The following is a 27,608-nucleotide window of genomic DNA, read 5'->3' as shown; positions in this document are numbered from 1 at the left end:
TGCCGTGCAAAGTGGGCTGTCTCCTCTGCCCCTTGTTAAAAACATAGCCTCCAATGTTGTCCCAACCCCCTGCCTGCAATTTCTATTACATCCAAAATAAGGTTCAATTTCCCACTCCCCAGGGCCATTGCTCCAAGCCCAAAGTAACACTGGTGCAGCCACTCTCTGCTCTGCCCACTGCACTCTGCCATCACTCTTAGGCCTGAGGCACACAGCAGACTTTCTGAAGCATTCACAGCCTGAATGCATTTAACAAAGCGCTCTGATTTAGCACCTGAAAAATTAAATACAGCCATTAAGCTTTGATCTAAAATGGAAAGAGAATCATTTAACCATTTAGTGGCCGAATTGCAAAAGGTAAAGCCAGGAAACCTTGCATCAGTCCTAGGTTCCAGTTGACCACATTGTGTGCTCTTAGGCAATGACATTTTTCACAGTGCCTTCTTCTTCTCCATCATTGCATAACAGCACCTTTAAATACATCCGTTCAGGGTGTGTGCTACACAAAAACAAAAAAAAACAGTGCTTAATTTGAGGAGGTGGTTGCCAGTAGGGGGTCGCCAGCACTCATTTTTGGGGCTCAGCACATATATTTTATACACGAGTCATTTACCAAGAGCAAGAGAAGGGAAAACACACAAAGTTTCAAGAAAAAGATGGAAAAACATCGCGAGGGAGAAAGCAGGAATCTGCAAGAGTGAGATAAAGGGGAAAGAGTGTCTTGTAGTGGATTAAAGAGGCATGAGGCGAACTCAAGACTATACAGCCTTGGTATCTGGCGCCCGACATTTAATGTCACCACCTGCCCGCTTCTGAGCAGAGCTTTGGGCACTGGCACCCATTCTTTAACAAATTAAACTATGCAAAAAAGTTCAACGTTTACTCCAACTATAGTAACACCTTGGGCCACGTATAGGGGCAAAAAATCAACTGACTTGTCACTTGTTCATAAATAGCATCATCTTCAAGACAGTAGCAGTCGGGCATGATTGCTTCTAAGTTTCTAAGATCATGATTAGAATCACTTCTACCAATTGTCACTCTATTCAATGAAAAAATGTAATATACTAAACTGAAATGAGTTGCAACTGTCACATTATGTAGAAATATATTGCTTTGCTTTTTAAAGGTTCATTATTATATATCTATAGGGGTCTCCGAGCAAAGAAACAGAAGACTCCTCCCTTCTCCCCCTTTCCCTAAAGCCCTGAATGTCAGCGCTGCTTGTGACAACACTGCAGGAGATATGGTCTGACCAATAGGCTTTAAAACCATTTGTTTTGCTTTTTTTTGTGTGCAGATTTTTATATAGCGCTAACTCGACCCGAAGGTATTGGAGCGCTTTACATGAGCACTGTTATGTTACACAAGGACACGTTCATTTTTGGTAGGCACGGGCAGATTATGTGATAGTGATTTGCCCAGAATCATAGGATGCAGAGCTGACGCCGAAGGTCGATCTTGGGGGCATATTAGCAAGAACCCCGTTAAAATTATCACTGTTTTAGCGTCAGGAAATTGCCGCTAAAACGGCGATAATGGGCTTGCTAATATGCGTTATAGAATTCCAATAGAAGCCCAGGTTAGATGTGCAGGACATCCAACCTGGGCTTCTATTGGAATTCTATAGCACATATTAGCAAGCCCATTATCGCCGTTTTAGCTGCAGTTTCCTGACGCTAAAACTGCGATAATTTTAACGAGGTTCTTGCTAATATGCCCCTCGGTTCCCCAGCTCCAGGGTTGGCAGCTCTAGCCGTAAGGCTACATCCTCTCCCCAAAGCACCGAGGTGCGGCACCAGGCCTGGCTACCAGCAACAGAACCGGACCTCTACTTTATGGGATTCGGCCACAGAGTCACCTGGACTTGGCAGCCTAGGACGGTCACATAGAAAGCAGAGCAAATACTTTTTTAAATCACCAAGATCATAATGCTCGCCTTGACGTAGACCAATGCCATCCGATGTGACGTGTTTAAGGTTTGTTGTAATACAGCTCCTACAATTTGAAATGAAATGTCAGCCATGTAAACACAAAAGTAACACAAAACTATTAAAGCAAAGTAAAGTAAAAGTATAAAAAATTCAGGACTTGATAATGAGATAACCCATTTTGAGAGCACCAAGGGTCGTATCTGACAACCAGGGCCGGACTGGCCGTAGCGGCACCGGGGCAATCCCCCGGTGCGCTGCACGGGTGAGGGCCGGTTTGGGGCCCCTGGGGCCGTTATGTTACAGGGCCGTTTTTGCAGCATAGCTGCAAAATCGGCCCTGTAGCTAAATCGTTGGAAAACCGGCCCCAGCAAAGAGCTCGGCGGCACACCCAACCCCCCGTGGGGGGCAAGGGGGGCCGGCCGAGGACTTTGCCAGGACCGGTTTTGGTTCCCAGTCCGGCCCTGCTGACAACAAAGCCTTAAACACTGAAAATTGCAGTTACAGGTTCATAAGGCTGAGCAAGATAGACTGTAATTGCACATTGAAAGCAACGATCACATCGAGCAAATATGGCAGATGATGCCGATCACACGGTCTTTAGCAATTCTAATGGAAACCGATGTACCACAAAGAGAAACACGTTTGCGTGGTCATGGCCACTGAAGAACGAAATGACTGCAAACAAACAACCAACAACCAATCAAACACCTACTCGCATAACAACTTGTGTATCCTCACATCTGAAAATCTAAATAGCATAAAAAGCACATTTAATCCATCCACAAAAACAAACAAGCATTTACAATGCAACGGTTTCGCCTTTGGAAATGTTAAAGCTATTTGCAATGTAAATGACAATGCCATTTATTTATCTGTTTTCAAAACCAACACAAATACAAATGTTGTCATTTACAATGCCAATAGCTCAAACTTTTCCAAAGGCGAAACCGTTGCATTGTAAATGCTTGTTTAAAGAATGGGGGTGGCCCACTGAACTAAACGTGGTTTAGCGTTGCCGATGGGTCACTACTTTCAGCACCGACACCGAGGAACAGCAGTTTAGCTTTAGCGCCATCAGCGTTTCAAAACACTTGCCTTCCATTCTCTGATAACATAGGCAAGAAAGGCATCTTCTCCTCGGCTTGACTGCAGCTCAGAAGGCAAATGTTTTAAAGTCTAAACAACCCATACGTGAAACATGCTCCAGTGACCAACGGTAACCAAGGCCTACTGAGGTTTAGAAAAGGATTTTTTTTATCCATCTCCTTTGATTCCACGACACTCGCATGCACCTATAAAGGAGCTTAAAGTAACTCCGCGAGTAAAACTGTGCGTCTAGAACAAGTATTTGATTTTGTCAGAAATATGGACCAGCCTATGGAACCAGGCAGCTGCACCAGTTGTTGAATTGCAATCCCCAATTAAAGCAGGCTCGTAATACATCCGTTTTTAACGTGAAATCCATACAACTGCGCCCACTGCTCCACGAGCTCTGCAGTAACTGTCATATTTCAGACACGCCATGACGAAAGACGACAGGCCTCCAAACTAGTAAAATGCCGAAGAATGCAAAGTAGCCGGTTGAGCATAGCTACAAAAGTAATACTACCGCCCCACTCTCCTACACCCGGCTGTCAGACCAAATTGTCAATCTGCAAATAAACCTAGCCTAAACGTTCACTTAACCTTCTAAAAAGGCCAGCATGGTTCCCATTAACAGAGACGAACCTAAGGGCCAAAAGACCATTCCCACTCTGGTGTTTTCACGCAGCCTGCAGCGCGTGATAACTCGTTCCACTAGCAAACAGGTCTCGGTCAGAAGAGAAAAGGGGTAGAGCTGCAGGCATTTGTTTAAACTGCCGTTTTAGAGAACCCTTTACATGCTGAGAATCTCACATTGGAGTGAAAAGATTGCAGGGTGCCATATCTTGAAAGATCTTTGGCGTAGGTATAAAGAGATGGGAAAACGCGAGGCCATGCATGTTAAAATAAACTTTAAGGATTTAAAACACTGCTTTATATTTTTCGTGTGATGAAATACTATTTTCGCAACTGTCAAAATCTGAACAGATTTTGATAAAAATGACGGAATTTAATTACCATATTGATTTGCACTTAAGTGGTGGGCGAAAGTGCGCGATCTTAAACAGATTTTTTTTACATTATACGTTTGTGGAAGTCAACCATATAAATCAGCGTTTGTGAACACTATGGGAAGTCAGAACGAGATTAAGTGTGCCAAGAAAGTGATATCACTGCTAATGACTGGCGTGGGCACACGGACACACGAGACCCGACAATCCGCTGTGGGCAGAGGCGGGAAAGCCTCTCGGGCAGACTAAACAAGTCAGGTCCCGGGCCGTGCTGTGATTGGCTGACGTCACGGGGTGTCCCGGGCCGGCAGCCAATCACAGCGCGGCCCGGGAAATGACGTCACTGGGGTGTCCCGGGCCTGCAGCCAATCACAGCGCGGCCCGGGACACACGTCAACAAGGGACGGGGCTTAAAAAAAGACCCAGAAACGCCCCCGAATCGCGTTTTCTCTGGAAAACGTGATTGACGGCCAATCCTTCCAATGGCTAGCCTCCATTTATGGAGCTAGCCAATGAAAGACAAGGCGGGACTAAGCCCCACACTGTAAGAACATGAGATTTCTCCTGGGCGGAGCTAGGAGCTCCGGCCCAGGCGAAACCTAAAAAAAGGCGAGTACAAGTGTTACTGGCAATACACAATTTCCAATAGGTACATATACAGTTATGGCAAGCCATCAGGGATCATGTCCGCAATATACTGGCAGTCTGTCCAATCCACCATGGCCGGGGATGGTGATATATGGGAACAAGGTATGAATTAACTAGTATTCAGTCGTATCAAACTCATATTTCCGCTTAAGTTCCTGCCAAAACACACAGCTCCTCCAATATTTGCATTTCTATCCACTTTTCCGTCTGTATAGACCATGAATTTACATCTGCCCTGTCTCTCCTCATGTAGGGAGAGCGGACAGTCTGCTGGTTCGCTTTTGGAGATGTCTTGCTATGATCTGTTGATGTACCATCTTGCCCAGGCATCTCAGCATCATTATATTGAACAGATACGCCCTCACTGGGCCCTGTGTCTTTGTGAGCCGCGAAGCCCACGGCTGTAACAATGCTGTGGCTGCATCATTGCTTGTAATCCTATCTTTAGCCCTGTCTTCCTCAGCTGGCACAGGGACCCTGCAGCAGTGGGTTGCAACTCTGCTCCTGGGCAAGGGCAGTGCAATTGCAGCAAATCTTTTAAAGCTGTTGGAAAGCCTTTTAACATAACCCAAGACAGCAACCATTGCATCTCGGTCAATGCGTCTTCACATAATTGTAGATGTAATTCGTAGAATGTTGGCCCAAAGACCATGGAATGGTGCGCAGAGGAAAACAGCATCCTTATTTGCACAATGAAGATGTACTATTAGCTTTAAATTAATGTAACCTCAAGACCTACATAAATACTCCGGAAAGATTAAAAAAAGGTTAACAATTGGAAAGAAGGGGCCTCGGGAAAATAAAGAATTGGTTACCAGCAAGGGGCTGAAGTGTATGTTTTTATCCATTAAATGGATGTGCACGTGATGACTGAAAGTGCCCTGGAATGCAGGCAACCCTGTGGCTTAAGTAGGCTGGCCCACTGCCTGAGACTGCATGCCATTGTGGACAGGCCTGTGGGTGAAAAGGACTGACTCTATGTATGTGTGTTTGTATTTTTGATTTCAATGTATAACGTAACAAAATAAATGAAGGCTCTTTCTAGCCAGAACTAAAAACCAAGCGGCCTTCTATCCATTCTTAAAACAGTTATTGGCAACGCCAACAGGACAGGTTTATATTTTGAGTCCGGACTAATACATGTATGCCTGTTGCAATAAAAACAGAAAAGCAAAGGCATAACTTTCTGCATAACGGACACTTATGAGATAAAGAATGTGTTGTGTCCTGTTTGTGTACTTCTGAGATGTAGAATAGTTCCTTACACACTGCAATGCAAGCACTCCGTGGAGGCAGAATGATACACCAAACAGCCAATAGCAATAGGCGCGAGAGTTGACTCTTCTAGCTGGGTCCGAAGCCCACTCAATGTAAATTTTAAAGAACTGGTGATATTATGTCTTACAGACAGACCGAGCAAGTGGTGCTTCCAAGTAGATGTAAAAAATAAATGCTCGGTATATACGTAAATAAAATTAACGCTGCTTTTAGCTAGATGGAAATAAACTAGCATCCACCACATTTGTACACATGTTGTTTCACGTGGCCTTTTAATGCGTCGCAGGTTTGGGCATTAATGCCTTGTTTGGCAGAACTTGATGCCTGGAAGGGAGTCGTTTGTTCCATGATGCTTTCCTTGTGCCCGTGCCAGCTGCAGAGAGTAAAATAACAGGGTCTGGAGTGATAACTGCGATGGCCTGCGGCTCCGATTGTCCCTGGAAGGGGCCGCGTTCGGGAGATGTCCGAGTCGCAGCGCTCCTCTGCCGCCGGCCCCACCACCCCTCCTCTGCTCTCACACCAGACAGGCACACCTTTATCTGCTCTCAGTCACACAGCGCAGTGCAAACAGGTGACACGTCGGCTAATTGCCTGTGTGCGAAGCAGGTGGAGCCGGGGAGTGCTCCTGCTGCAGACACCTACCCGAGCTTAGAGTTCGCCCGGATCCCTGTCCGTCCCCGGTGCCGCAAAGAAGGTGAGTCGCTTTGTGTTTAATACAAAAAACAGCTTGCATCCAAGATACAAAAGTTACGCTTTCACTAGATCTCTTAGCAGCCGTCCGCTGCCCACCGAGGGCAGTGCGCGCGCAAAAGCAGCTGCGACTGATGGATGTTGTGCGCGCGCCTGGATGGTTTTACCTCACGTGTGGCGCTGCTGGGCTCACAGCAACAGGTGTTCGGGAAGGGCTGCGAGCCCTGGCGCGAGGTGTGGTACTCGTGAGGCGGAGCCGTCTGCCTCCGCTCAGCTCGTGTTCGACGTACTGCGGGGCACACACCGGCGTCACGGGCAGCCTCTTCCGCCACCTTCTCAGCGCTTCATCTAACAACCCACAATGAATGTGCCTGTCGCGTTTTAACAGGAGCATTAAAGGCATGCGCGATTGGGTACTTGAGTCCTTATTGAGAGCTGTTGAATAGTCAGCTGCAGATTTCACCTAACTGTTAAATGGTCCCGTGTCTTTTGTTGGCTTCCAGTTTTAGCCGACAAGAAGAAGCATGTTGGGACTTGTAGTTTATTGTTTCCAGGTAGTGGGTACAAGTCCACAGGAAGCTTACAGCTGCCGTAATAAAACAAAATCCACAGAAAGCAGTCCCCGTGACGTGACTCAATTGACAGCTGTCGTGCGTTCCTTAAACGTCCATGCTGCCCAACCTGATGTGCAGCGGAAACAGGAACATGTAACATTTCAACTCCAGTATCGCTGGGTGATGTGCACGTTTCACTCTCACTGAAAACACTGCTAACACCACACGCACCACCCATAGGAGTTCAGGGGCCCGGCGCGCCAGTTATCACCACGAGAAGTTTAATCTGTTGATAGGGTCGAGGCTCCCAGCTCAGCATGCCAAGGATGAGCTGCTCAGCTGCTCCACCCTCTGGAGTCTTAGCTCTTAGGAAGAGCTGGGGGTGAGTAAAATTACTCAGAGGAGGAGACCAAGTGCCCGGTATTTGGGGAGGGAAGGTGGAAAACGAGTCAAACCAGTAGAACAAACTGGACAGGTTGCTTGGATAAAGGTGAGGGGTGGGGCTGGCTGCCTCTCTGCCAGAAGTGCTTCAAGCGGAAAATGCAGAGAGCCGGGCGTTCTGTACATCGCTCTGCTTGATCGCAGCAGTACACAGCTGCTAGGCACCGGTGGGCAGGGAGAGGTGTACAGGACCACCGGGGATCGAGATTAAGTGTGCCAAGAAAGTGATATCACTGCTAATGACTGGCGTGGGCACACGAGACCCGACAATCCGCTGTGGGCAGAGGCGGGAAAGCCTCTCGGGCAGACTAAACAAGTCAGGTCCCGGGCCGCGCTGTGATTGGCTGACGTCACGGGGTGTCCCGGGCCGGCAGCCAATCACAGCGCGGCCCGGGAATGACGTCACGGGGGTGTCCCGGGCCGGCAGCCAATGGCAGCGCGGCCCGGGACAAAGGGGCGGGGCTTAAAAAAAGCACCAGAAACGCCCCCGAATCGCGTTTTCGAGAGAAAGCGCGATTGACAGCCTCTGCCTCCCAATGGCTAGCCTCCATTTATGGAGCTAGCCAATGATAGGCAGAGGCGGGTCATCACCCCAGATAGAAATCAAGAGGCTTTGCTAGCGCATGCGTACTTCGTACGCATGGCTAAGGCAAAACCTAAAAACACCCAGTAAGTGATTCACTATCCAAAAGGTAGAACAGCCCCACCTGCATTTATTTGGTGCAGAGTACAAATACAATGCAATGTAAGGCATCTATGAACACTGCTAAGAACTGAACTCACAACTCAAAGAAACTGTAGGTCTTTAATGCATGTGCCTCCAGCATCCCAGACATTGCTAAGCCACAAGCTCGGATGCCCTACACTCACACATGTGAAGGAACTGTCTCCAGCATCACCAAGTCCCACCCAAAGGTTCTCCGAAGAGGAAAGCTGTGAACTGTGCCAGTGATGAGACATTACGTTCTACTTTATCTGACACATACTCATGTAAGACCTCAGGATGAGAAGCAAAAAAAGATTCAGAAAAATGGCAACACTAGGCTACACCATGCCAGATCATGCCCCACATTAGACCATAAAACATTATACATGCATGCTATGTGCACTGCAATCCTAATCCGGTGGGTCCCCTCAGAGTGCAACCAAAGATACCACTGGCATGTCCTACTGTTCCAATGCAAGGCGCCACAGTATGTCCCAGAAGCTCTCGTCCACTGGTGAGGTTCATCGGCGCCTTCCATAAAACACCAGATTAAATAGGCTATTTATAGAGGGACTTAGAAAATCCATGGCTTGCCCATGACCATGTGGACCAATTATTGGGCTCACAAAGCGGCTTATTTACAAGGGGATTGCACCTCAAGAACGTCATTTTTACTGATGTTCCTGTGGCGCAATGCCCTGCTCCATATTTACAAAGGGCAGTTACGCGTTTTGTGCTTAATGAAGCTTTGTAAATATGGTACCCTTTCATGCAGTTTTCTGTGTGAAAGGGGCGTGCAGTGGGTGTTGCTGTGGGCGTTCCACCGCAACACCCATTGTTTTTTGACACCACCTCAGATTTACAAGGATTTGTAAATCTGAGGCAGCGCCAAAAACTTGCACCATGCAATAACAGGCGTTAGAATGGTGCAGCAAGGAGAAATACTTGTATTCTCCTCGTGTTTGCTTATATATATATATATACTGCATTCTGCAGCACACCTAGAAAGGGAAAACACAATTAATGATTATTTCTTTGCAGGAAGGAGTCCCTCCCTGCACATAAACAATCATTAAATAATCGCATTTGTTATTTATATGTGTGCGACAGAATCCAACAGACATAGAAGTAACAAATCCCCATTTTTGTTGAATGTTTATGTGCAGGAAGGGGCACCTTCCTGCACATAAACAATCATTCCCTGCAATGCAGTCACCCTTACACTGTGGCACTAGGGTGTCTGTGGCAGCTACTTTTAAAGTCAGCGCTAAGGAAAGCACAAGGCTGCGCCATATTTTTGTAAATATGGCGCAACCCTGTATTTTGCAAAATGATGGAGCACAGCCCTGCAAATGTAGCCACAGCTTCATGTTCTGCCATTTCCTTGTAAATATGCCCCACACTGTCTTCAAAAAGCCACACAGACTATGCGTTGCTTATGATAAATGCAAAACATAGATCCACAATACAGCTACCAATGGATGAATTCTGGATGCTAATACAGACGTCAGCTGCCAGGACCAATTCTAGAACAACAGTGGCATTGGGCAGTCAAGCAAAAAGTTCTACAGCAGGATTCAGGTATATCCGTGGAGCAGAGTGGGCAGTATTGTAGACACATACAGAGGCAAGTCATTCTTAGGGCCCTACAATGTCTTGTTAGAGCACAAGGAGTACAGAAAACCCTTGGAGCCTCCCTGCTCTCGCTACCAAATGTATGACTGTAGTAATGCCTCTACCCACAAAAGGAGAGTTATTTGAATGCAGAAAACCAGAACGAGGAATTGCAGGGATTCAAGGTATCACTTAGTGGTCAATCAGACTTAAGAACACAACCTTGTTCATTAGTTCACGTTGCCAGGACGGGCAACCATTCCGTCTCAGGACCGGGGCGAATCCCGGCAATTCCTCGTTCAGGTTTTCTGCATTCAGCTAACTTTCTTTTATGATCTACCTTCCCGGATGACTCGCACCCGTCCACATGTCTCCTTACCACCGCATGCCTCATTAGCGTACCTATTAAGTGTTGACACGTGCCACAGCTTTGCACACTGCCGAGAATTAACCCCCTGGCCACCAATTGCGCATCTAACTCACACACCACTCCAAGCGGTTAGCACACACTCACATTACTTCGCTGGCCTGTACCTAATTAATTTACATAGCTGGCCTTGGCAAGTCCTCTCAATTCTTCTTGCTCATAAATGTCCTGATGATGAACTCTACTTTGTGAGATTGAAACGCCATCGACACCCTACAACAAGAGATTCCCTGTAAGTTAGAAACTTGTTTCTTGGGTTTCTCTGCCTTATGTTGCCAATGTGATGTATTTTTAAGTCACCTTCAACCACCACATCAAGCTTGCTGTCACTTTAATGTGAACACCTGAACTACTTTTATATTTAAAAAAATACTTTAAAAACATGTGTTACATAACTCTTTTGTGTCCCTAATAGTAACTGGCTTACAGCTCCTTCTGGTATTAGTTACTCCATATGCCTACTACAGGCATATGCCTACTACAGGCATACTTTTTAACGCCTTTCTAATGCAAATGTACATGTCTATTTGGACCTTATTGACCACTTAGTAACCTTTGTTTTCTTAAACACTATTCTAAATGCAGACAGGTCTATTCAGCCCTGCTATGAGTTACCCAGGAAAGGCAGGACACATCTGAGCCCCATTTTTGCCCCTGTCTAGTGTGAATGCACAAAACAGCCCCGGTAAGTCTAAAACCCAAACAGCTAATACACAAACAGGCAGAGGCACATGGATGGGTAAACAAGGAAATACCCACTTTCTAAAAGTGGTATTTCCAAACACACAATGTGAAAATCATCTTTAATAAATGATGCATTTTTAGATCCTGAGCATCTCTAGCACCTCTCCCCTGCAAACAACTAAGGAAGTAGAGGACACAAATCTGCAAGGTATCCCTCTCAACAAAGCAGGAGTTGATCTATCCCATCTTCAACAAGATTAAACCCAAGAAACCCTCTCCCCCCTCCGACGCAAAGGCGCAGTCTATGGATACCCAAGTCAAAGGCCCCTTCATTAGACCTGGCATCGTCTGATTCGGCAGCAAGCACCAGCTCCTCCTGGCCCCAAAGGCAAAACCACAGCCAGGGCGCGGGCTAAGTCCCCTCAATCGTCAAAGCAGGGTCGCCACAAATCACTTTATGTGCACTAGAACCCCCCACTCGACCAAGTAATCTAAACAGCCGGTCAGAGGAAAACATGATTCTTAGCAACTCAAAAACTCAATCAAAACCATTCTTTGAGCACTCTAACAGAGTACATCACAGCAATACGTACAAGGACCTGAAAAAAGTACAGGATCCTGTGGTGCAAACCTTGAACAAGCAAGGGCATGACAGCTGTCAGTTAGCTCCACCCTTGCCACACCAACTGGTCTTCACCCCAGAATTTCAATCAAGGGGGGCCTGTGACATCCTTAACCGTGGCAATGTAATTCTCCTGTTACAAGTCATCCCTCACTTACAAAACACAAGCTTGGCCAATATTCTGGCAATTGAATTCTTAGTACCAAGAAGAAAGCACGAACCAGAACCTGTACAGGCCACATTTTCATCTTCCACTTGGGTCGATCTAATCTTGGCAAACTCTATAGTCCTCTGAAGTTGGGGGTATAAAAATTGAGAGAGTGAGGGCCAAAGGATATTCCTCAGTGCTGATGCACCAACCCAGCACTGCGACTCAATCCATACTGAAAGGTGCTCAAGGAACCCACAGCCCCAAATCGACCTCCATGCTCATCCGTACAATTTCGCTGGGGAATCCCCCGGTTGGGAAGGGGAGACACCAAGGAGAACCAGATTTCAGAAAAACAGAGACAATCTGTCATAGTTGGGGCTAGCTGCCAACCGCCCTTCAAACAAGAGGCAACCCATGGCAAAGCATTTCAATTCTAGCTAGGAAGCTCTCACATAGGGACAGCCTTAGTCTCTGCTCCTGGAACATACACCGGCTCTTGCAAAAATTCAAAAACAACGACACTGCACCATTTTGGCAGGACTTCAATGTCCTCATGCTACAAGAGACATGGGCTTAATCCACTGTCCCATTAACAGGCTTTATAGAGTTCCAGAAACCAGCCATTAAAGTCAACAGTTTCGGTCACCGAATGGCCGACCTATTGATTTACATCTCTGGAGCTCTGTACTACACAGTGGAAGAAATTAATCTGAAAGTGGCCTGGGCTCAAGTAATCAACCTCACTCTCCGCCACTCACTTATGATTATTAACATCTACATTAACGCAACCAAGCATAGGAAAAGGGAGAATTTGAAGAACCTGGTGTTAATAACAATCAACCTCAAGTTAAAATATCCTCCTCCAATATCCTGCTATCCGGTGCCTTCAACATGAACCTATTTAGGGGGCTAATTGGCCGCTAGGCCAAAAGCTTGGATATTGAGTACGACCTTCCAGTTCAAAATCTACCTCAGGCCACTCATCAGACCAACGTAGACGATTTCTTTCTGAACCAGTGTGGCTCTCTAGGCCTCAGGCTCTTTAACGTCTGCTTAAGTGGCAATACTCCACCCGACTGGTCAATATCTGTGGGTAAGTCTATTTCCTACATAGATTTTACCCTCAGCATGGTGGCACTTTTTGATCACATTGAAGATTTCTCCCTAGGGCTACATCACAAAGCAATCACAGACCCAGCACATTAAGTTCTCCTTCAGCCCCTTAAGACTGGAGGCTGCCCCACCCACTAATACAGGGGAATGGGCAGAAAACCTAAAGTGACTGAGATGGGATAAAAAAATCAGCCAGGAATCAATGCCATGGATTAGAGTTCTACTCGACGAAGTTATAGCCCAAAACAACTCTCCTATCAGGCAATAGTCTCTCCTAATAGAACAAATTATGCAGGAACTCCAAGCCAAACCTTCACCATGGGCAAAGGCACACAACCCGCCCTCTGCTAAACTGAAACTAACAGAAGATCTGAAGCTGCTAAAACGTTGAGTCAACCGAAACAGCAAAGCTGTTATTAAGCAGCCTTCCTCTATGGCCACAAGAAACAGCCTGAACACATCAAGATCCGTATTCAAGAGAGCACTCTGACATGCCAAAAGGGAAAGAAATGAGGACTTCTGGCTTCACCTGCTAACAGCCAGTAAGGGAAGGAACCCAAGAAAATGTTGATCTCTTATTTAATAAAGCCACAATTGGAAGCAGGAGGGGAATTAACTCCAACATTCCGGACCCAGAGTGGGTCGCATTTCTGTCTTCCCACTTTTAATCAGGGCCGAAACGCTCAACCCATCTTAGCAGCCCAAGAGGAGCCCACAGCACAAATCCTACAGAAGCTTGTAGTTTTCCAGAGGAACGCTGCACACAAAAACTGGCAACATTGCACAAAGACGGAGTTCCCGACCCTCATTGGTTACACACAGTCTTCTTCACTTCCGACCCAGATCTCTGGTCGGAGGTCTTAACTCCTCTGCTGTGCAAACACTGCCTGGCAAAATATTCAATTCAGAGTTTTAAAGAGGATATATAATCTAACCAATTTTTTAAGGGGGCTCCAAATCTAACCCTAACGACTACAACCTAATTGCTTTAATTGACAACAACGCCAAACTGTACGCCAGCCTACTACTTGATGACCTCAAATCCTGGGCAGAATTTCATCAGCTCATACCCAATTATCAATGCAGTTTCGGGGACAAGTGTGGCACCTCCTCAAACCTGATGGCTCTGGCCCTCATGTGTGCCAAAGCATTTGAAGGGAAAAGGGTGCTTTATTACTGTTTTGTGGACTTTATAGCCTTCTTCAACAGCATTCCAAGAGGGGCCCCTGGTTTAAACTGCAGGACCGGGGGCTGCCAGATGACCTACTGAGAGCAATAATACAGCTCCACAACAATATGTGGTTCCAATCAAACTAGAAGATGGTTCCTGCATCCTTGGTGTGGTTCTCCCTTAACTTTTTGCCTTCAATCTGCAGTTTTTTTACTTCCTTTTTGCAGGGTTTAGGACTGCACATTCTACCACTGCTAAAGTGCATGTGCTCTCTCCTTAAAACAGGTCGAAATGACATACACTGATTGGCACATTTAATTTACCTGTAAGTCTCCAGTAAAGTGGTACTGTTTCTACCCAGGACCTGTAAATTAAATGCTACTAGTGGGTCTGCAGCACTGATTGTGCCACCCACTTTAGTAGCCCTTTAAACATGTCTCAGGCCTGACATTGAAGTCTGTGTGTGCAGTTTTAAACTGAAATTTCAACCTGGAACACCCCCCCCCTTTTTTTTTAAACAGAGTTTTATATAGCGCAAACTTGACCAGAAGGTATCAGGTATCAGAGTGCTTTACAAAAAAGCACCAGTTGCATTATTTGAGGACTCATTCATTTTTTGGTTATGCATGGGTAGATTAAGTGATTTGCCCAGAATCACAGGATGTTCAGCGTCATTGCCGAGACTCAAACCTGGTTCCCCAGATTCGAGGCTGACCGCCCTAGCCGTTAGGCTAACTCCTCTCCCCCTTTTGCCAGATCTAAACATTTCCTTTTCATACATATATATGTAACCCCTAGGGGAGGCCCTGAACAGCCCACAGGGCAGGGTGCAGTGCATTTAAAAAGTTGAACGTGAACTTTTGAGTTTTCCATGTCCTGGAAGTGAAAAAGTTCTAAGATTGTTTTTCGTTACTGTAAGGCCTACCTCTCCCTAGGATAACATTGGAGTTACCTTATTACATTTAATAAAATGTAACTTCCAATTGCAATGCAAGCAGATAAGTTGCGTTTGGTGTCTAAAGAATTGTTATTAAAAGCCCACTTTAATGGTAAAGATGGATTTTAATGACAATCCTATAAATGCCACTTTTACAGAGTTGCCTTTTCTTCTCCTACCCATTTGGGGCCTGCAGACTTGTCCCCATCACATGACTAGGTGTAGCTGGCAGTTGGTCTTTGTGCATTGCTCCCAGACAGTGAGACAAAGGAAAGATAGCTGTTGGCAGGATGGACCACTGTGACTTAACGAGGGGGAGGAGCTGTCACCTACCTCACTTGCACATCACAAATGATCTGCCTGAGCACTCTCATAAAGGGATTGTCACTCGTCTTTTGTGACCCCAGACAAGCTGGGTCTGGTCAGGTTAGGGAGAAAGGGTATGCCTGACACCTCAGGGGGAAGGAAACCTCTAGAAGCTTCTTCCACTACAAAGTGCAGGGCCGGACTGGCTACCGGGTGTTTTGGAATGCTGCTGAGCTGGGGGCTGATTTAGTTGATGGGGACCTGCGTGTACTGACCGAAATTCGTTTTGCTTTAATTATTTCGAGGCACACGCAGGTCTCCATCAACGAGATCGCCCCCACCGCAGTGAAACCAGCCCCCAGCTGGGCATCATTCTAAAACACCCGGTAGTCAGTCGGCCCTGACAAAGTGGGCTCAGGGTATAAATGTTGGACCTCAGACTTCAACTCTTCAGTGCACTTCTGGACCTATGGACTCTGCCAGGAAGAAAGACTGCTGTGCTGCTGAAAGGACTGACACTCTTCTGGACTGCTGCTCTGAAAGACTGCTGCCCTGCTCCCCTCTTGCCTGGGTGAGAAGGACTGGACATGCATCTTTTGAACCCAGGACCCCAAAGTGACTCCAAGGGCGAGTTGGCTGACCTCTTGACTAGAGCCTTAGGAACAGAAGACTTCAACAACCTTGAACTCAGCACCTGGACTTTGCCATATGTGCGTCCTACTCTGCCTAGTGGTGCCACCCCAGTCTTGGACCCTTGGAAGTGGGCTTGAAAGTGCTCTGCCAGCCCATCTGTAGTTTCAACAGAACAGATGAATCTCCTATAATTCAACCCCAAGTAGATACAAGCATTGGAAATGCAATAGGTCTCGCATCATTAGAGTTAGTGCTTTTAGAATTGTTTATGGGGTTTTTTTTGTAAATCTTTAGCATTTTTGTTTCCTGTAGCCAATGCTAAAGAATTACAAATAAAATAAGTTCTCTGGCACTTGAAGTACTTCTCTGTGTCTATTTCATTTCTACTGTTGGCGATTAAATTTGGGAACACCACTCGGGTTACTTTTATAAACAACATATGTACAGCCTTCCGTGGCTGATCTGGTCTACACAATACCGGATTCTACTGAAAAACGCAAAATAATCAGTATACGATCTCAATATTTATAGTTACAACACAAAATAAATAAAGCAAAATGTGGTGCATGATCCAGTTGAAAAACGAACATCTTGAAGTAGTCAAATTTTAACTGTTTGCAACTGACAGTATTCTGAAAATAAGTATTTAGTTTGGAATTCTAAAAATAAGGAGTTCTTAAAAGCGCTGAATGACGACCACATCGGCAATTCTAAACGAATGAAATATGCAACTTACCAGCTGGATATCTGAATGACGGAAAGGCACCACGATACGTGAGTGGGAAGCTTTCAGTCTACTACCGCTGGGGTTGGTCATGGGGGAGAGGGTGCAAAGACTATACATTCGCCGCATGTACAGTCCATTTATAATTAAGTGGTACTCTTGGGTTATAATTTAACGCATTGTTGCAAAGGGAACCTATGGGATGCGAGTCTGAAACACAGCCAAAACAAACACGCCAATTTCATTTAAGAAAATGTAAACGTGGGCTCAAAAACTAAGCAAACTATTTGTAGTTGCCTCTGTCCGAATTGGCATAAAAGGTCCCACACACTGTGACTCCTTGGGACCTTGTGAATCTCACAGTCTACCAGTAGGCACAATATGATCCACAACCCCGCATCCACTTTAGGCAGACCATGTGTGTAGCGATTAGAAAACCTTCAAATGCAAATGATCCACGTATAGAGAACTACGAGGAGTTACCCGTTCAACGTGCCAAACGCTTGGTATCATCATCCAAAACTCGCCCCTCCAACTGAGCAGCTATAAAATAACAAGCTTCTGTGTTGTGCGACACGGCGGGCAGGGGAGGGGGCGGAGCGGGGAGAGGTGCGACACGGCAGGTAGGGGAGGAGAGTAGGAGGAGGAGGGGGGAGGAGAGTAGGAGGAGGAGGGGGGAGGAGAGTAGGGGAGGCACGGCCTAGCGGCCGTGCACCCAAGAAGTGAGGGGGCGGAGCTTTAAGTGGTACTCTCGGGTTATAATTTAACGCATTGTTGCAAAGGGAACCTATGGGATGCGAGTCTAAAACACAGCCAAAACAAACACGCCAATTTCATTTAAGAAAATGTAAACGTGGGCTCAAAAACTAAGCAAACTATTTGTAGTTGCCTCTGTCCGAATTGGCATAAAAGGTCCCACACACTGTGACTCCTTGGGACCTTGTGAATCTCACAGTCTACCAGTAGGCACAATATGATCCACAACCCCGCATCCACTTTAGGCAGACCATGTGTGTAGCGATTAGAAAACTTTCAAATGCAAATGATCCACGTATAGAGAACTACGAGGAGTTACCCGTTCAACGTGCCAAACGCTTGGTATCATCATCCAAAACTCGCCCCTCCAACTGAGCAGCTATAAAATAACAAGCTTCTGTGTTGTGCGACACGGCGGGCAGGGGAGGGGGCAGAGCGGGGAGAGGTGCGACACGGCAGGCAGGGGAGGAGAGTAGGAGGAGGAGGGGGGAGGAGAGTAGGAGGAGGAGGGGGGAGGAGAGTAGGGGAGGCACGGCCTAGCGGCCTTGCACCCAAGAAGTGAGGGGCGGAGCTTTAAGTGGTACTCTCGGGTTATAATTTAATGCATTGTTGCAAAGGGAACCTATGGGATGCGAGTCTGAAACACAGCCAAAACAAACACGCCAATTTCATTTAAGAAAATGTAAACGTGGGCTCAAAAACTAAGCAAACTATTTGTAGTTGCCTCTGTCCGAATTGGCATAAAAGGTCCCACACACTGTGAATCCTTGGGACCTTGTGAATCTCACAGTCTACCAGTAGGCACAATATGATCCACAACCCCGCATCCACTTTAGGCAGACCATGTGTGTAGCGATTAGAAAACTTTCAAATGCAAATGATCCACGTATAGAGAACTACGAGGAGTTACCCGTTCAACGTGCCAAACGCTTGGTATCATCATCCAAAACTCGCCCCTCCAACTGAGCAGCTATAAAATAACAAGCTTCTGTGTTCTGCAACACGGCGGGCAGGGGAGGGGGCGGAGCGGGGAGAGGTGCGACACGGCAGGCAGCGGAGGAGAGTAGGAGGAGGAGGGGGGAGGAGAGTAGGAGGAGGAGGGGGGAGGAGAGTAGGGGAGGCACGGCCTAGCGGCCGTGCAACCAAGAAGTGAGGGGGCGGAGCTGGGGGAGGCTGTGAGAGAGAGAGTGGGCAAGGCAGGCGGCTGGGGGCATGTGCACGCGCTTTTAAGCTCAATGCGCATGCGCATTGAGCTTAAATTTCACGGGCACTGCAAAGAATCGCCACGATTCCTTGCAAGTTGGTTAAAGAGTGTTTAAGCCCCCATAGTCTCACAAGCTCGATGCGCATGGTCTCACAAGCTCGATGCGCATGCGCATCGACAGGCGAGACCTAAAAACACATTGCCTCGGCTGTGTGGATTTCCCCTACCGCAGGGCTTTGCATTGCCACCCACAGCCTCCCAGGAACCGCTGCTGCGGTATTCATCCTCAACGCAGGCCTCTGCATTGCAAGTCTCTAATCAACAGCATCCTCAACAACAATTGCATACCCCGCAGCTTCCCCAGAAACAGCTAGTGCGAAACTCATCTCGACGCAGGACTTTGCATTGCAAGCCCCTCATTGATGACATTCTTCATGAGGATGCAGCACCTCACATCGCAGCTTTACAGCTCCTAGGAATCATCACTGCACAATGCACCCTTGACCAGGGACTACGCAATACTCTGCAAGCAGGATTTAAGGTACTGTTGTTCAGTGGACCTAACTGGGTCCCAGTAGCTAGCCCTCACTCCATTGCAGTCGGCCTGTACCTGTGATTATGTCACTGTCTAGTCAGACCAGATTTCCACAGTTGATGTTTTGTGTTTTTTAGTGCTATTTTCCCTTAACAATTTAAAATTGCATAGCTCCGGTTCTACTGATTGGATTTTTGTCATTTGGGTCTTGATTTGTTTATTAAAATGTTCTCTTTTTTCCTAAATTGATATGGTATTTTTCTTGTGTTGTATTTTCACTTTATTACTGTTTGAAATGCTGCAACTAAACTGAACACATTGCCTCACAGTTAAACCTGACTCTTTACCTTACTTTACTTTACTTTGTGAATTTATAGAGCGCAAACGAATCATCCCCGAGGGGATCTCTTGGCGCTGTGCCAAGCTACCAGAGGGTTGAGCACAGGTAATTTGGGGTTTACCTGTGCCTTGACGAGGATTGTGGTTCCTGGTTGAGTAGGGTTTTACCACCTCAATCAGTATTCCTCAGGTTTTCAGTAGTCTTAACACATTTGGGTGAGGTAGGGGAGAATGAGAAAAAGTACCCAGTTTTTGTGTGACCGTCCAGGAATATCTTTTTGAATTCTCCGTCTAACATTCTGCCTTGGTGACAGAGCTTCTAATAAGACATGCTGTGTAAGTAATACAACAATTATCTGAGTAACAGACAGTACACAACTTCAGTGATCCATATTAGAAAAAAATAGTTCACCAACTTTCTTAGCACTGGGAAAGTTAGGAGTACGTCATGGAGACAAACAGCATAATAAAATGCTGATGCAATTTGTGACGTCATCATAAGAGTGAAGCACTGCAGCTTTTGCTACTGTAGGTCGATATTGCAGCACTGCTGTAAAGCCGGCCTCTAGTAACAAAACTGGCCCCCACCATTGCAAAACCGGCCCCCAACCTTCCAGCCTCCCGGGGACACACCCAATGCCCGCTGCGGCTAGTCCGGCCCTGGCTCCTGCCCAGCACTCAAGACTGAGAATTTTGCCCTCCCCTGGCAGTTGAGACGGTATAACTATTGTGTTTGCTGGATTGTGTCCTCAGTGTTTTGTAAGACCACATAAACGGCCCCACAACGCTGCTATCTTCTGTCACTTGTTACAGCCATCAGAGAATTGCCTGGAGGCTACAATTTCCTTTGCTTTGTTGACATTTCCTCGCCCTATCATCTGAAAATCACCCGGGGAGCCATTTTGAGAACAGACAGGGCCTTTTTCGTGCTCTACATCTGGAATCAAAACGTGCATTTTGCAAGAAGGATATTCTGTCTTTCCACTCACGTTTCTTTCTTCAGTCATACAATTCCAGTTCATTTTGCTGGTTTTAAACCTTCAAAATGGAAACTTCTGTTACTTACAGGCTTATAAAACATTTTAAACGGTTAGCATATTGTATATGAATAGCTGGAATGAGAGGGGAGGTGCTGGTTGCAGAAACTGGTAAGTGACTGCTCCTAACACCTGAGTCATGAACCCACACGGGTTCTTCCTGTTCACCAGTGTGCACCTCTTGCTATGCACAGACCTGCCAACTTGTAAATAAATGTCACCTTGTGAGGTGGGAGCGAGACCCTGGAAGGGAGGGGGAGCTTGTGCCGAGATTTACCTAATAAACAATCAGTAGTCCACCAAGCACACCACACCTGCCCTACAAATAAACCAAGAGTCACTGAGGCTGCTGTCAATGTCCTAAAGTGTTTTCACACCCTTTAATGGACATCATCTGCTTACTGCCTCAAAAGACAAGTGAAAAGCCCCTTTGTACAGTGATTTTCAGCTCGTTTTTCCTGCCACTGTGTGATTTTGGCTCCCTAAAATGTGACCATGTCAAGGGAGCCCAAATTGTGTGACACATGGTGACACCATGTGAGTTGGGAGGTCTGTATGAATACAGGGGCATAGCTTACTCAATGGGATTCAGAAGGTGTGAATCTCAAATTTCCCAAAAAGCAGTGTGTCGCAGGGTAAATGGGTGAGATGGGCAAAGTTTGGGGTGGACTGTTTCTATGGGGAGCAGGGTCCGTACTGGTTTAATTTAGGTGGACCTCTGGAACTGATTTAGAGTTAGGCGGACAGGTACTCCGTTGCAACAGGCACGGGGTACTCTGTCCGCCATACTCAAGGTCTGAGGGCCTTATTTTGAGTCAGGTGGACCACACGTTTTGCATTAATAGAGCCAAATTTACTCCTTTGGTGTAAAACATCCACATTTTGCTCATTGGAGTAGGTGTCATGGAAGGTAAGGCACCCGACCATGTACCCTGTTTAAAAAGGACAGTCATATGGCCGATTTTTACAGTCCATCACTGTCAGTCAAGAGATAACATAAAAAGAAAAATGACCCTCACACCATGGGAGAAATCACCCATGGTGTGGAGGTCATTAGATTTTATTTAATTTTTCATAAACAAACTCTTATTTTGAGTGTTTGTTTTTGACAGCTGGCAGTCATGCACAATGGAGTCACTCGTCAAACTGTTTCGTCCATTGCCAGGGCCACAGCGATATGGTTTCTGATAATGCATAGAGATGTCCGCAGGACTCGTGGACATCTCTAAATCTGGCAGGAGGAGTAAAGACAGGGTGGCGGACATAAAGTCCTCTGCCACCCAGTCCACCTTTACTTTATCAGCCCAAATCTAAATCAGGTCCTGTGTCTAGAGAGGCATTGTGAATGAAAACCAGTGGTTTGGATTGCAAAGCAAAGGCATTGCCAGCCGTTAGACTATTTGAAAGCATTTGTACCATCCCCTTTTGGATGTTTGATTGCCATAGAATATCTGAAAACCTGAGTCTCTCACAGCTTTCCAAGCCTATTGCTGCCAATGTTTGTGAATTCTAAAATGTAGCAAATTTGCCCCCGTTCACGAGGTACTTCTGTGGGAGCAGATTAGCTACTTTTTATGTAAAGAGGTTACTATATATATATATATGTGGACACGGACCAGATAACCATGTCATGAATGATGTAATATGTGACATGATCAGCAGTGGATTGCGGGTGCGCGATATATAGTTAGTGCAACTAACTATATATGCGAATTTCAATGGTTTTGTGTGAGTAAAATAAGGTTTTGTAAATGCTAATTCCTAACTATATATGGTCTATAACCTATGGTTTTTTCAGTGAATTTTCAAGGTTTTGTAAATGCTATTTCCTAACTATATATGGTCTATAACCTATGGTTTTTTCAGTGAATATATATATATATATATATATATATATATATATATATATATATATATATATATATATATATATATATATATATATATAAATATATATATATATATATATATATATATATATATATATATATATATATATAAGTTCCAGATTGCTTAGTGAAATCAGGATGATGAGAAACCCCAACTCAGTCATAACAGACCCGACTCATGGCCCCTAGACCCAGTTACCAGACTAAGAATGCATTTATTAACCTCAAAGACCCCCTGATGCTACACCCAAGCTTTCATTTGTTAATACACTATGCTACATAGAAATAGTTTATAGGCAAAAAAACATGATGTGTGCATGTTTTAGCAACGGTGCCATGATCTATTTTTTTCATTTTTACCCCGGTGAAAACGTTTCTGTGCAATATTGACTGACTGTGTGGCATTTTTACCTTCATTCTATAGTACACAAGCAGGAAATAGTACAAATTGTTTAGCCCTATCAGATGCTCCGCCTCAATTGTAATATTTATGTCATTTGGTACCTGATACTTTGCTGTGAAGAAGGTACATCAACGCCTCATTAGGGTTCGTAAGCCTTATATAAATTGAAAATCAATTGCGCGCCATGTCGTGCCATGTCACGTCATGACGCATTACGCAGACGTTCACTGTTCCAGGCCTCTCAGCGTTTCTCTAAAGCACAGAAGCGCATGCCAACCACGTGAATAGGTCTTACTTGAGCGTGGTGAGTTCCGTGAGGGACGGCTGGGTCGCCTTGAGATAGCTTTCCCTTCGGGCCGCGATCTTTGGAGATGGCTTGGGGCTGGTGTCAGAGTCTCCACTGTCGTCGTCCCCCATGGCTTTGATGTAGCTGCCACTGCGCATCCTTCGACAAGGTATTTCGTCCTCCTTGGCCCCAGGGGTGTAACCACTCCATTCATCCAGAGGAACCTGGCAAAATGAAAGCGCAGCACAGCGATCACATCAGCTTCATTCTTCGTGACGTACATAGCATCTTTCTGTAAACACATTTCAAACGGAATGTCATGAACCTGGAGTCTGCAATTGCACGGCGCTCCAAGAAACTATAGGTCACTACATTATTTTCAAAATCCGAAGTGACCGTTAGTTTCCATGAGAGCACACCTATCAGGAATTTCTTCGGAAAAGGGTGGAAATCCCCAGGTTTACTCTCCTTCAACTCTGCCACATGCATATCCGTAGGCCGGGGCAAAAACAAATTGAGGTCAGGGGTATAAAGGACAGCCCGCACTGCAACGGGGTACGTGCCCCAGTATTCTATACATAAGTTGCGCCCATGCAACTTGAGGGTAAGGGTATTGCCAGGCATCCCCTCACCATACCTTGCAGGGGGACCTCTAAGATTTCTTTATGCCACCTATTGAGGGGCACTGTCCCTGTTCGTCTTGATGAATATTTGTAACATGCATTGGAAAAGCCAAAATACCTCTCCTCTTTTACCTGTTGACATTGCCAATGCTTTTTGATGATGCTAGAGACACCACTAATATCCACTTTCCTAGGTACTGGCAAACTCCAGCCCTTATGAAAGAAGCATATTTTCTGGACTCATAACTCTTCACCGTTAACACTGAGGCACTTTTTTAAACTTTCTAGAATCTTCCTTTCCTCTATTGAGGCTGCACCATGTACCTTCAGTGTTGTAAGACTTATTGTGTTCCCATCAGTTTTCAACCTCAGTGTCTTAAGAGTCTCTGGGGGATACGTACGAGAAAATGTGAGAGCGCGGTGTGATACCAAATTTGGCAACGCCACACTCCGACTTTTTCAAAATGCTTGGATGCGCCTTATTTACAAAAATACAGCACACCCCTGCGTTTCCCCTGGTGAAGGCACTGAAATAGCTACCTAGTACCAGCGCAGGCACCCTTGCACTATATTGCAGGAGTGCCTGCACTGCATGGGAAATTGCTTATGTGCAGGAAGGGACACCTTCCTGCATATACGCAATCTTCACAGGTGATTTGCTGTTTCTATGTGTGCTGTATAATGCAGCACACATAGAAAAAGTAAAATATGAGGAAAACCGTAATAATTTCTCCTCCTATTGCCATACAAGACCAGGTTTTACCTGGCCTTAGACTATGGTGCCACCCCATCCTTGTAAACCTTGGGCAGCGTCAAAAAGCAATGGGTGTTGCGATCGAGCGCCCCTGCAACACCCATTGCACACCCTTTGCTGCAGCGGACTGCTGCAGAAAGGGGCATCATTACAAGGTGGTGCTAAGCCACATTAAGTGGCTTAAAACCACCTTGTAAATATGGGGTATGGAGCAATGCCTTAGAAAGTGACGCCCCGATTGTTGTTAATGTCTAATAAATATGCCCCCCCAGTGTTTTGGCGGGAGGATCACAATCCTCCATATCCTCTTTCATTTACGAGCAGCATAGCATTTAAAATCGCAAATGATTGGGAATAGTAACACTGATATAATTTGGGGTCTAGTGTTACAACTGTGCTTCATCGTGCAATTAGATTTGTTTGATTTTCATGGTTTCGTTACCATACTTATTGTACGTATATGTACAGAGTTTGAGAGATTATTGTGGTGTTGGCTTATTTCTGCAAAGTACCTGCTAATGAAAATTCTGTTTTATTGTGGCTATAATGGGTAACGACAAACTAAACTATTGTGCATCACTGTAAGTAATGGAAGCAATTCCCTGACATTTATTTCATGGGTTCTGGCTCTGAGAGAATAAGGGCTTCATTTACGAGGTTTTGGCGCACGGCAGCTCAGCAAGAAATCTTAGTGCGCTGCCCTGCATCAAAAGAAAAGGACAGAAATGCACCCTATCTCATAGATATGACTCATTCCTATCATTTCCTCCTGCACTGGCGCACAATGGGTTGCCATGCGCCAACGTAGGCATACTTGCGCCATGGTGCAAGGGTGTCTGCGTTGTAGGGGTCACTTTCCTGTGTAGTATTTCACTCTTTCTATGGGTGCTGCAGAATGCAGCATCCTTAGAAAGAGGAAAAAACGAGGAGAAATCAGGATATTCCTGCTCGTTGCTCCTCCCTAACGTCACCCCTGGGTGGCGTTAGAATCTGGCGCTTTCTGTTCTGCTTGAAAGGGGCACATATTTACAAGGCCATGCTTTGCGTGGTCGTGTAAATATGCTGCTGCACATTGCGCCACCGGACCGTCAAAAAAAGTGACGCTCCAGTGGCCCCAAAGTGCTGCTAGGGGCCTCGTAAGTGAGCCTCTCATTGAGAAATACAAGGACAAACAATGTCACCGCTGAGACTGAGATAACAAAAAGCAAACATAATTCGCCTAGTGGTGTTGTGGGCCGCAGCAATCTAAATGTAATGCATTGGATACTGAAATATCCCTAGAAAAGGCTGGCTCTTTATTCTCTTTTTAGAAGCGAGTTCTGGCATTGCAGCCTGCTTGTAATATGAAAAACACACATCGCACGTCACTTGTAATAATGTATTAGGGTTGATTTGTGACTTTACAATAACACTGTCTTTCTTTGCCTCTCACTAATGGATAGATAAAAAGACGGCAGAGGTCCGCTGTGTGCTGTAAAATGAAAAATATTTGGAGTGAAACCAAACATATAAAATACAAACAAAGGAACAGGTGGTCACTTTTAGAGGAAGCTTTATAATGACACTGCTCTCCATTAAAGAGGTTCTGCTGAAAAGCTGCATTGCGTGGCTTTTCCTATTTTCCTCAGAAAACATTGCTTTGCTTTTGAATGGTTCTGAATCTAACACCCTTTTTAGCATAGTAGTGAAAAATGCATACCTTTTAAATTACCCTCGAACAAAGACATTAGCAAGTAAGGATAATATGCTGAAAACGACTTGTTCCATTCTAATTTTAGGTCGGTCCTTTGGGACTTTAGCTGCCTTGCCGGACTACTAAAACATTACACATAAACATGGAGGGGCTTCGGGTCAGCGGGCTTCATTAATTTTTCTCTTAAATTGCCATTCACATTTTCTTTCCACCCACCACAGCAGAAAGCATAGGGATATGTACTCTACCCTTTGACCCCTGGACTTTGGCTGCATAAAACCTGTGCACATTGCTCACATCTGCCTAAAAATAGTTGCTTTCTCCTCAGTTGAGAAGCTGGTTCAGAATGGGCTTTTTAAGCCAAGCTTGACAGCACAACTGTCACCTCACCTTATGTACAACAGAAACAAATCTTTAGGAGGCACTACTGGGAGAAGTGCTTTGGCTCCGCCTACATGTTTTCCCCTATGAATAGAACATTTGATTGAGCAGATATTATGCCCTTCGGCCAGAAGAGCTCATGCATTGCACTCCTGCTAGTTCTTGGAGGTTTTCCCCTCACCTAATATGGCTGACACATTCAGATGTGATTACGCCACAGCGTAAAAAACAGCAGCTAACTAGTTGACGGCGATGTCATTTGAGATGTCATCAGTGATGTCATGAGTGATGTCACTGACCATTTCTTGAGCGATGTAATATGCAAGGTAATAAGCAGTGCATTGCAGGGGCGCCAGTTTTAGTCAGCTACAACTGCTGAATTTCTCAGATTTTGTACGATTGAAACCAGAGCCTAACTATACCGTCTTTGTAACCTTTGTTTTTTTCAGTGAATTCTCATCTATTTCAGAAATAATATTAATAAAATAATAGTGCAACTGAAATTCTTGTTTGAAAACATCACTAGAATAACAGTTGCTTTGGTGATTTTTTTTTAAATGTACAATTTTTATTTTAAGCTGTCTTGGCCATGTTTACATGAAAACACATTTTCTTCCCCCTTTTTTAAAGTTTTGTGTGTTTTCCTTGCAATTAAAAATAACCATTGCACCTGTAGGCCAAGGTCAGACCTACTGGATTTGCCAATGCTCTTTTTATATATTTATTTTTTATTTTTGTTGAGCAGAATCTCAGAAAAAAAATATATACAAATAATACAGTACAAGTGAAATAAATTGCCTATTAATATAGAAAATAAGTAAATATACAGACACCCACCCAAATAAGAAAAATGTACAGACAATCATAAAAATTGATAATTAGGACAGTCGATCCATTAAAAACGACAATGATGAAATGCATAATAACAATAAATAAAGTGCTGTTGGGCCTCATTAAATCTCCATTTATACAATTACTTTGA

The 27,608-nt window shown here is 45.3% G+C and overlaps 1 protein-coding gene across 1 annotated transcript in view; it reads right to left on the bottom strand.

The window, feature by feature from the left end:
* The window catches only part of DLGAP1 (DLG associated protein 1), a 621,409-nt gene that overhangs the window by 518,885 nt on the left and 74,916 nt on the right, over positions 1 to 27,608 (bottom strand). The window contains exon 2 of the mRNA XM_086965589.1: positions 23,185 to 23,399. Coding sequence (XP_086821715.1) covers positions 23,185 to 23,399 — 215 coding nt within the window. The remainder of the gene's footprint in view (positions 1 to 23,184; positions 23,400 to 27,608) is intronic.

This window comes from Lissotriton vulgaris, chromosome 4_1 (assembly GCF_964263255.1).
Source record: "Lissotriton vulgaris chromosome 4_1, aLisVul1.2, whole genome shotgun sequence".
NCBI lineage: Eukaryota > Metazoa > Chordata > Amphibia > Caudata > Salamandridae > Lissotriton > Lissotriton vulgaris.
Note: the sequence above shows the minus strand (reverse complement) of the source record. Positions and strands in the feature narration are given on the sequence as shown.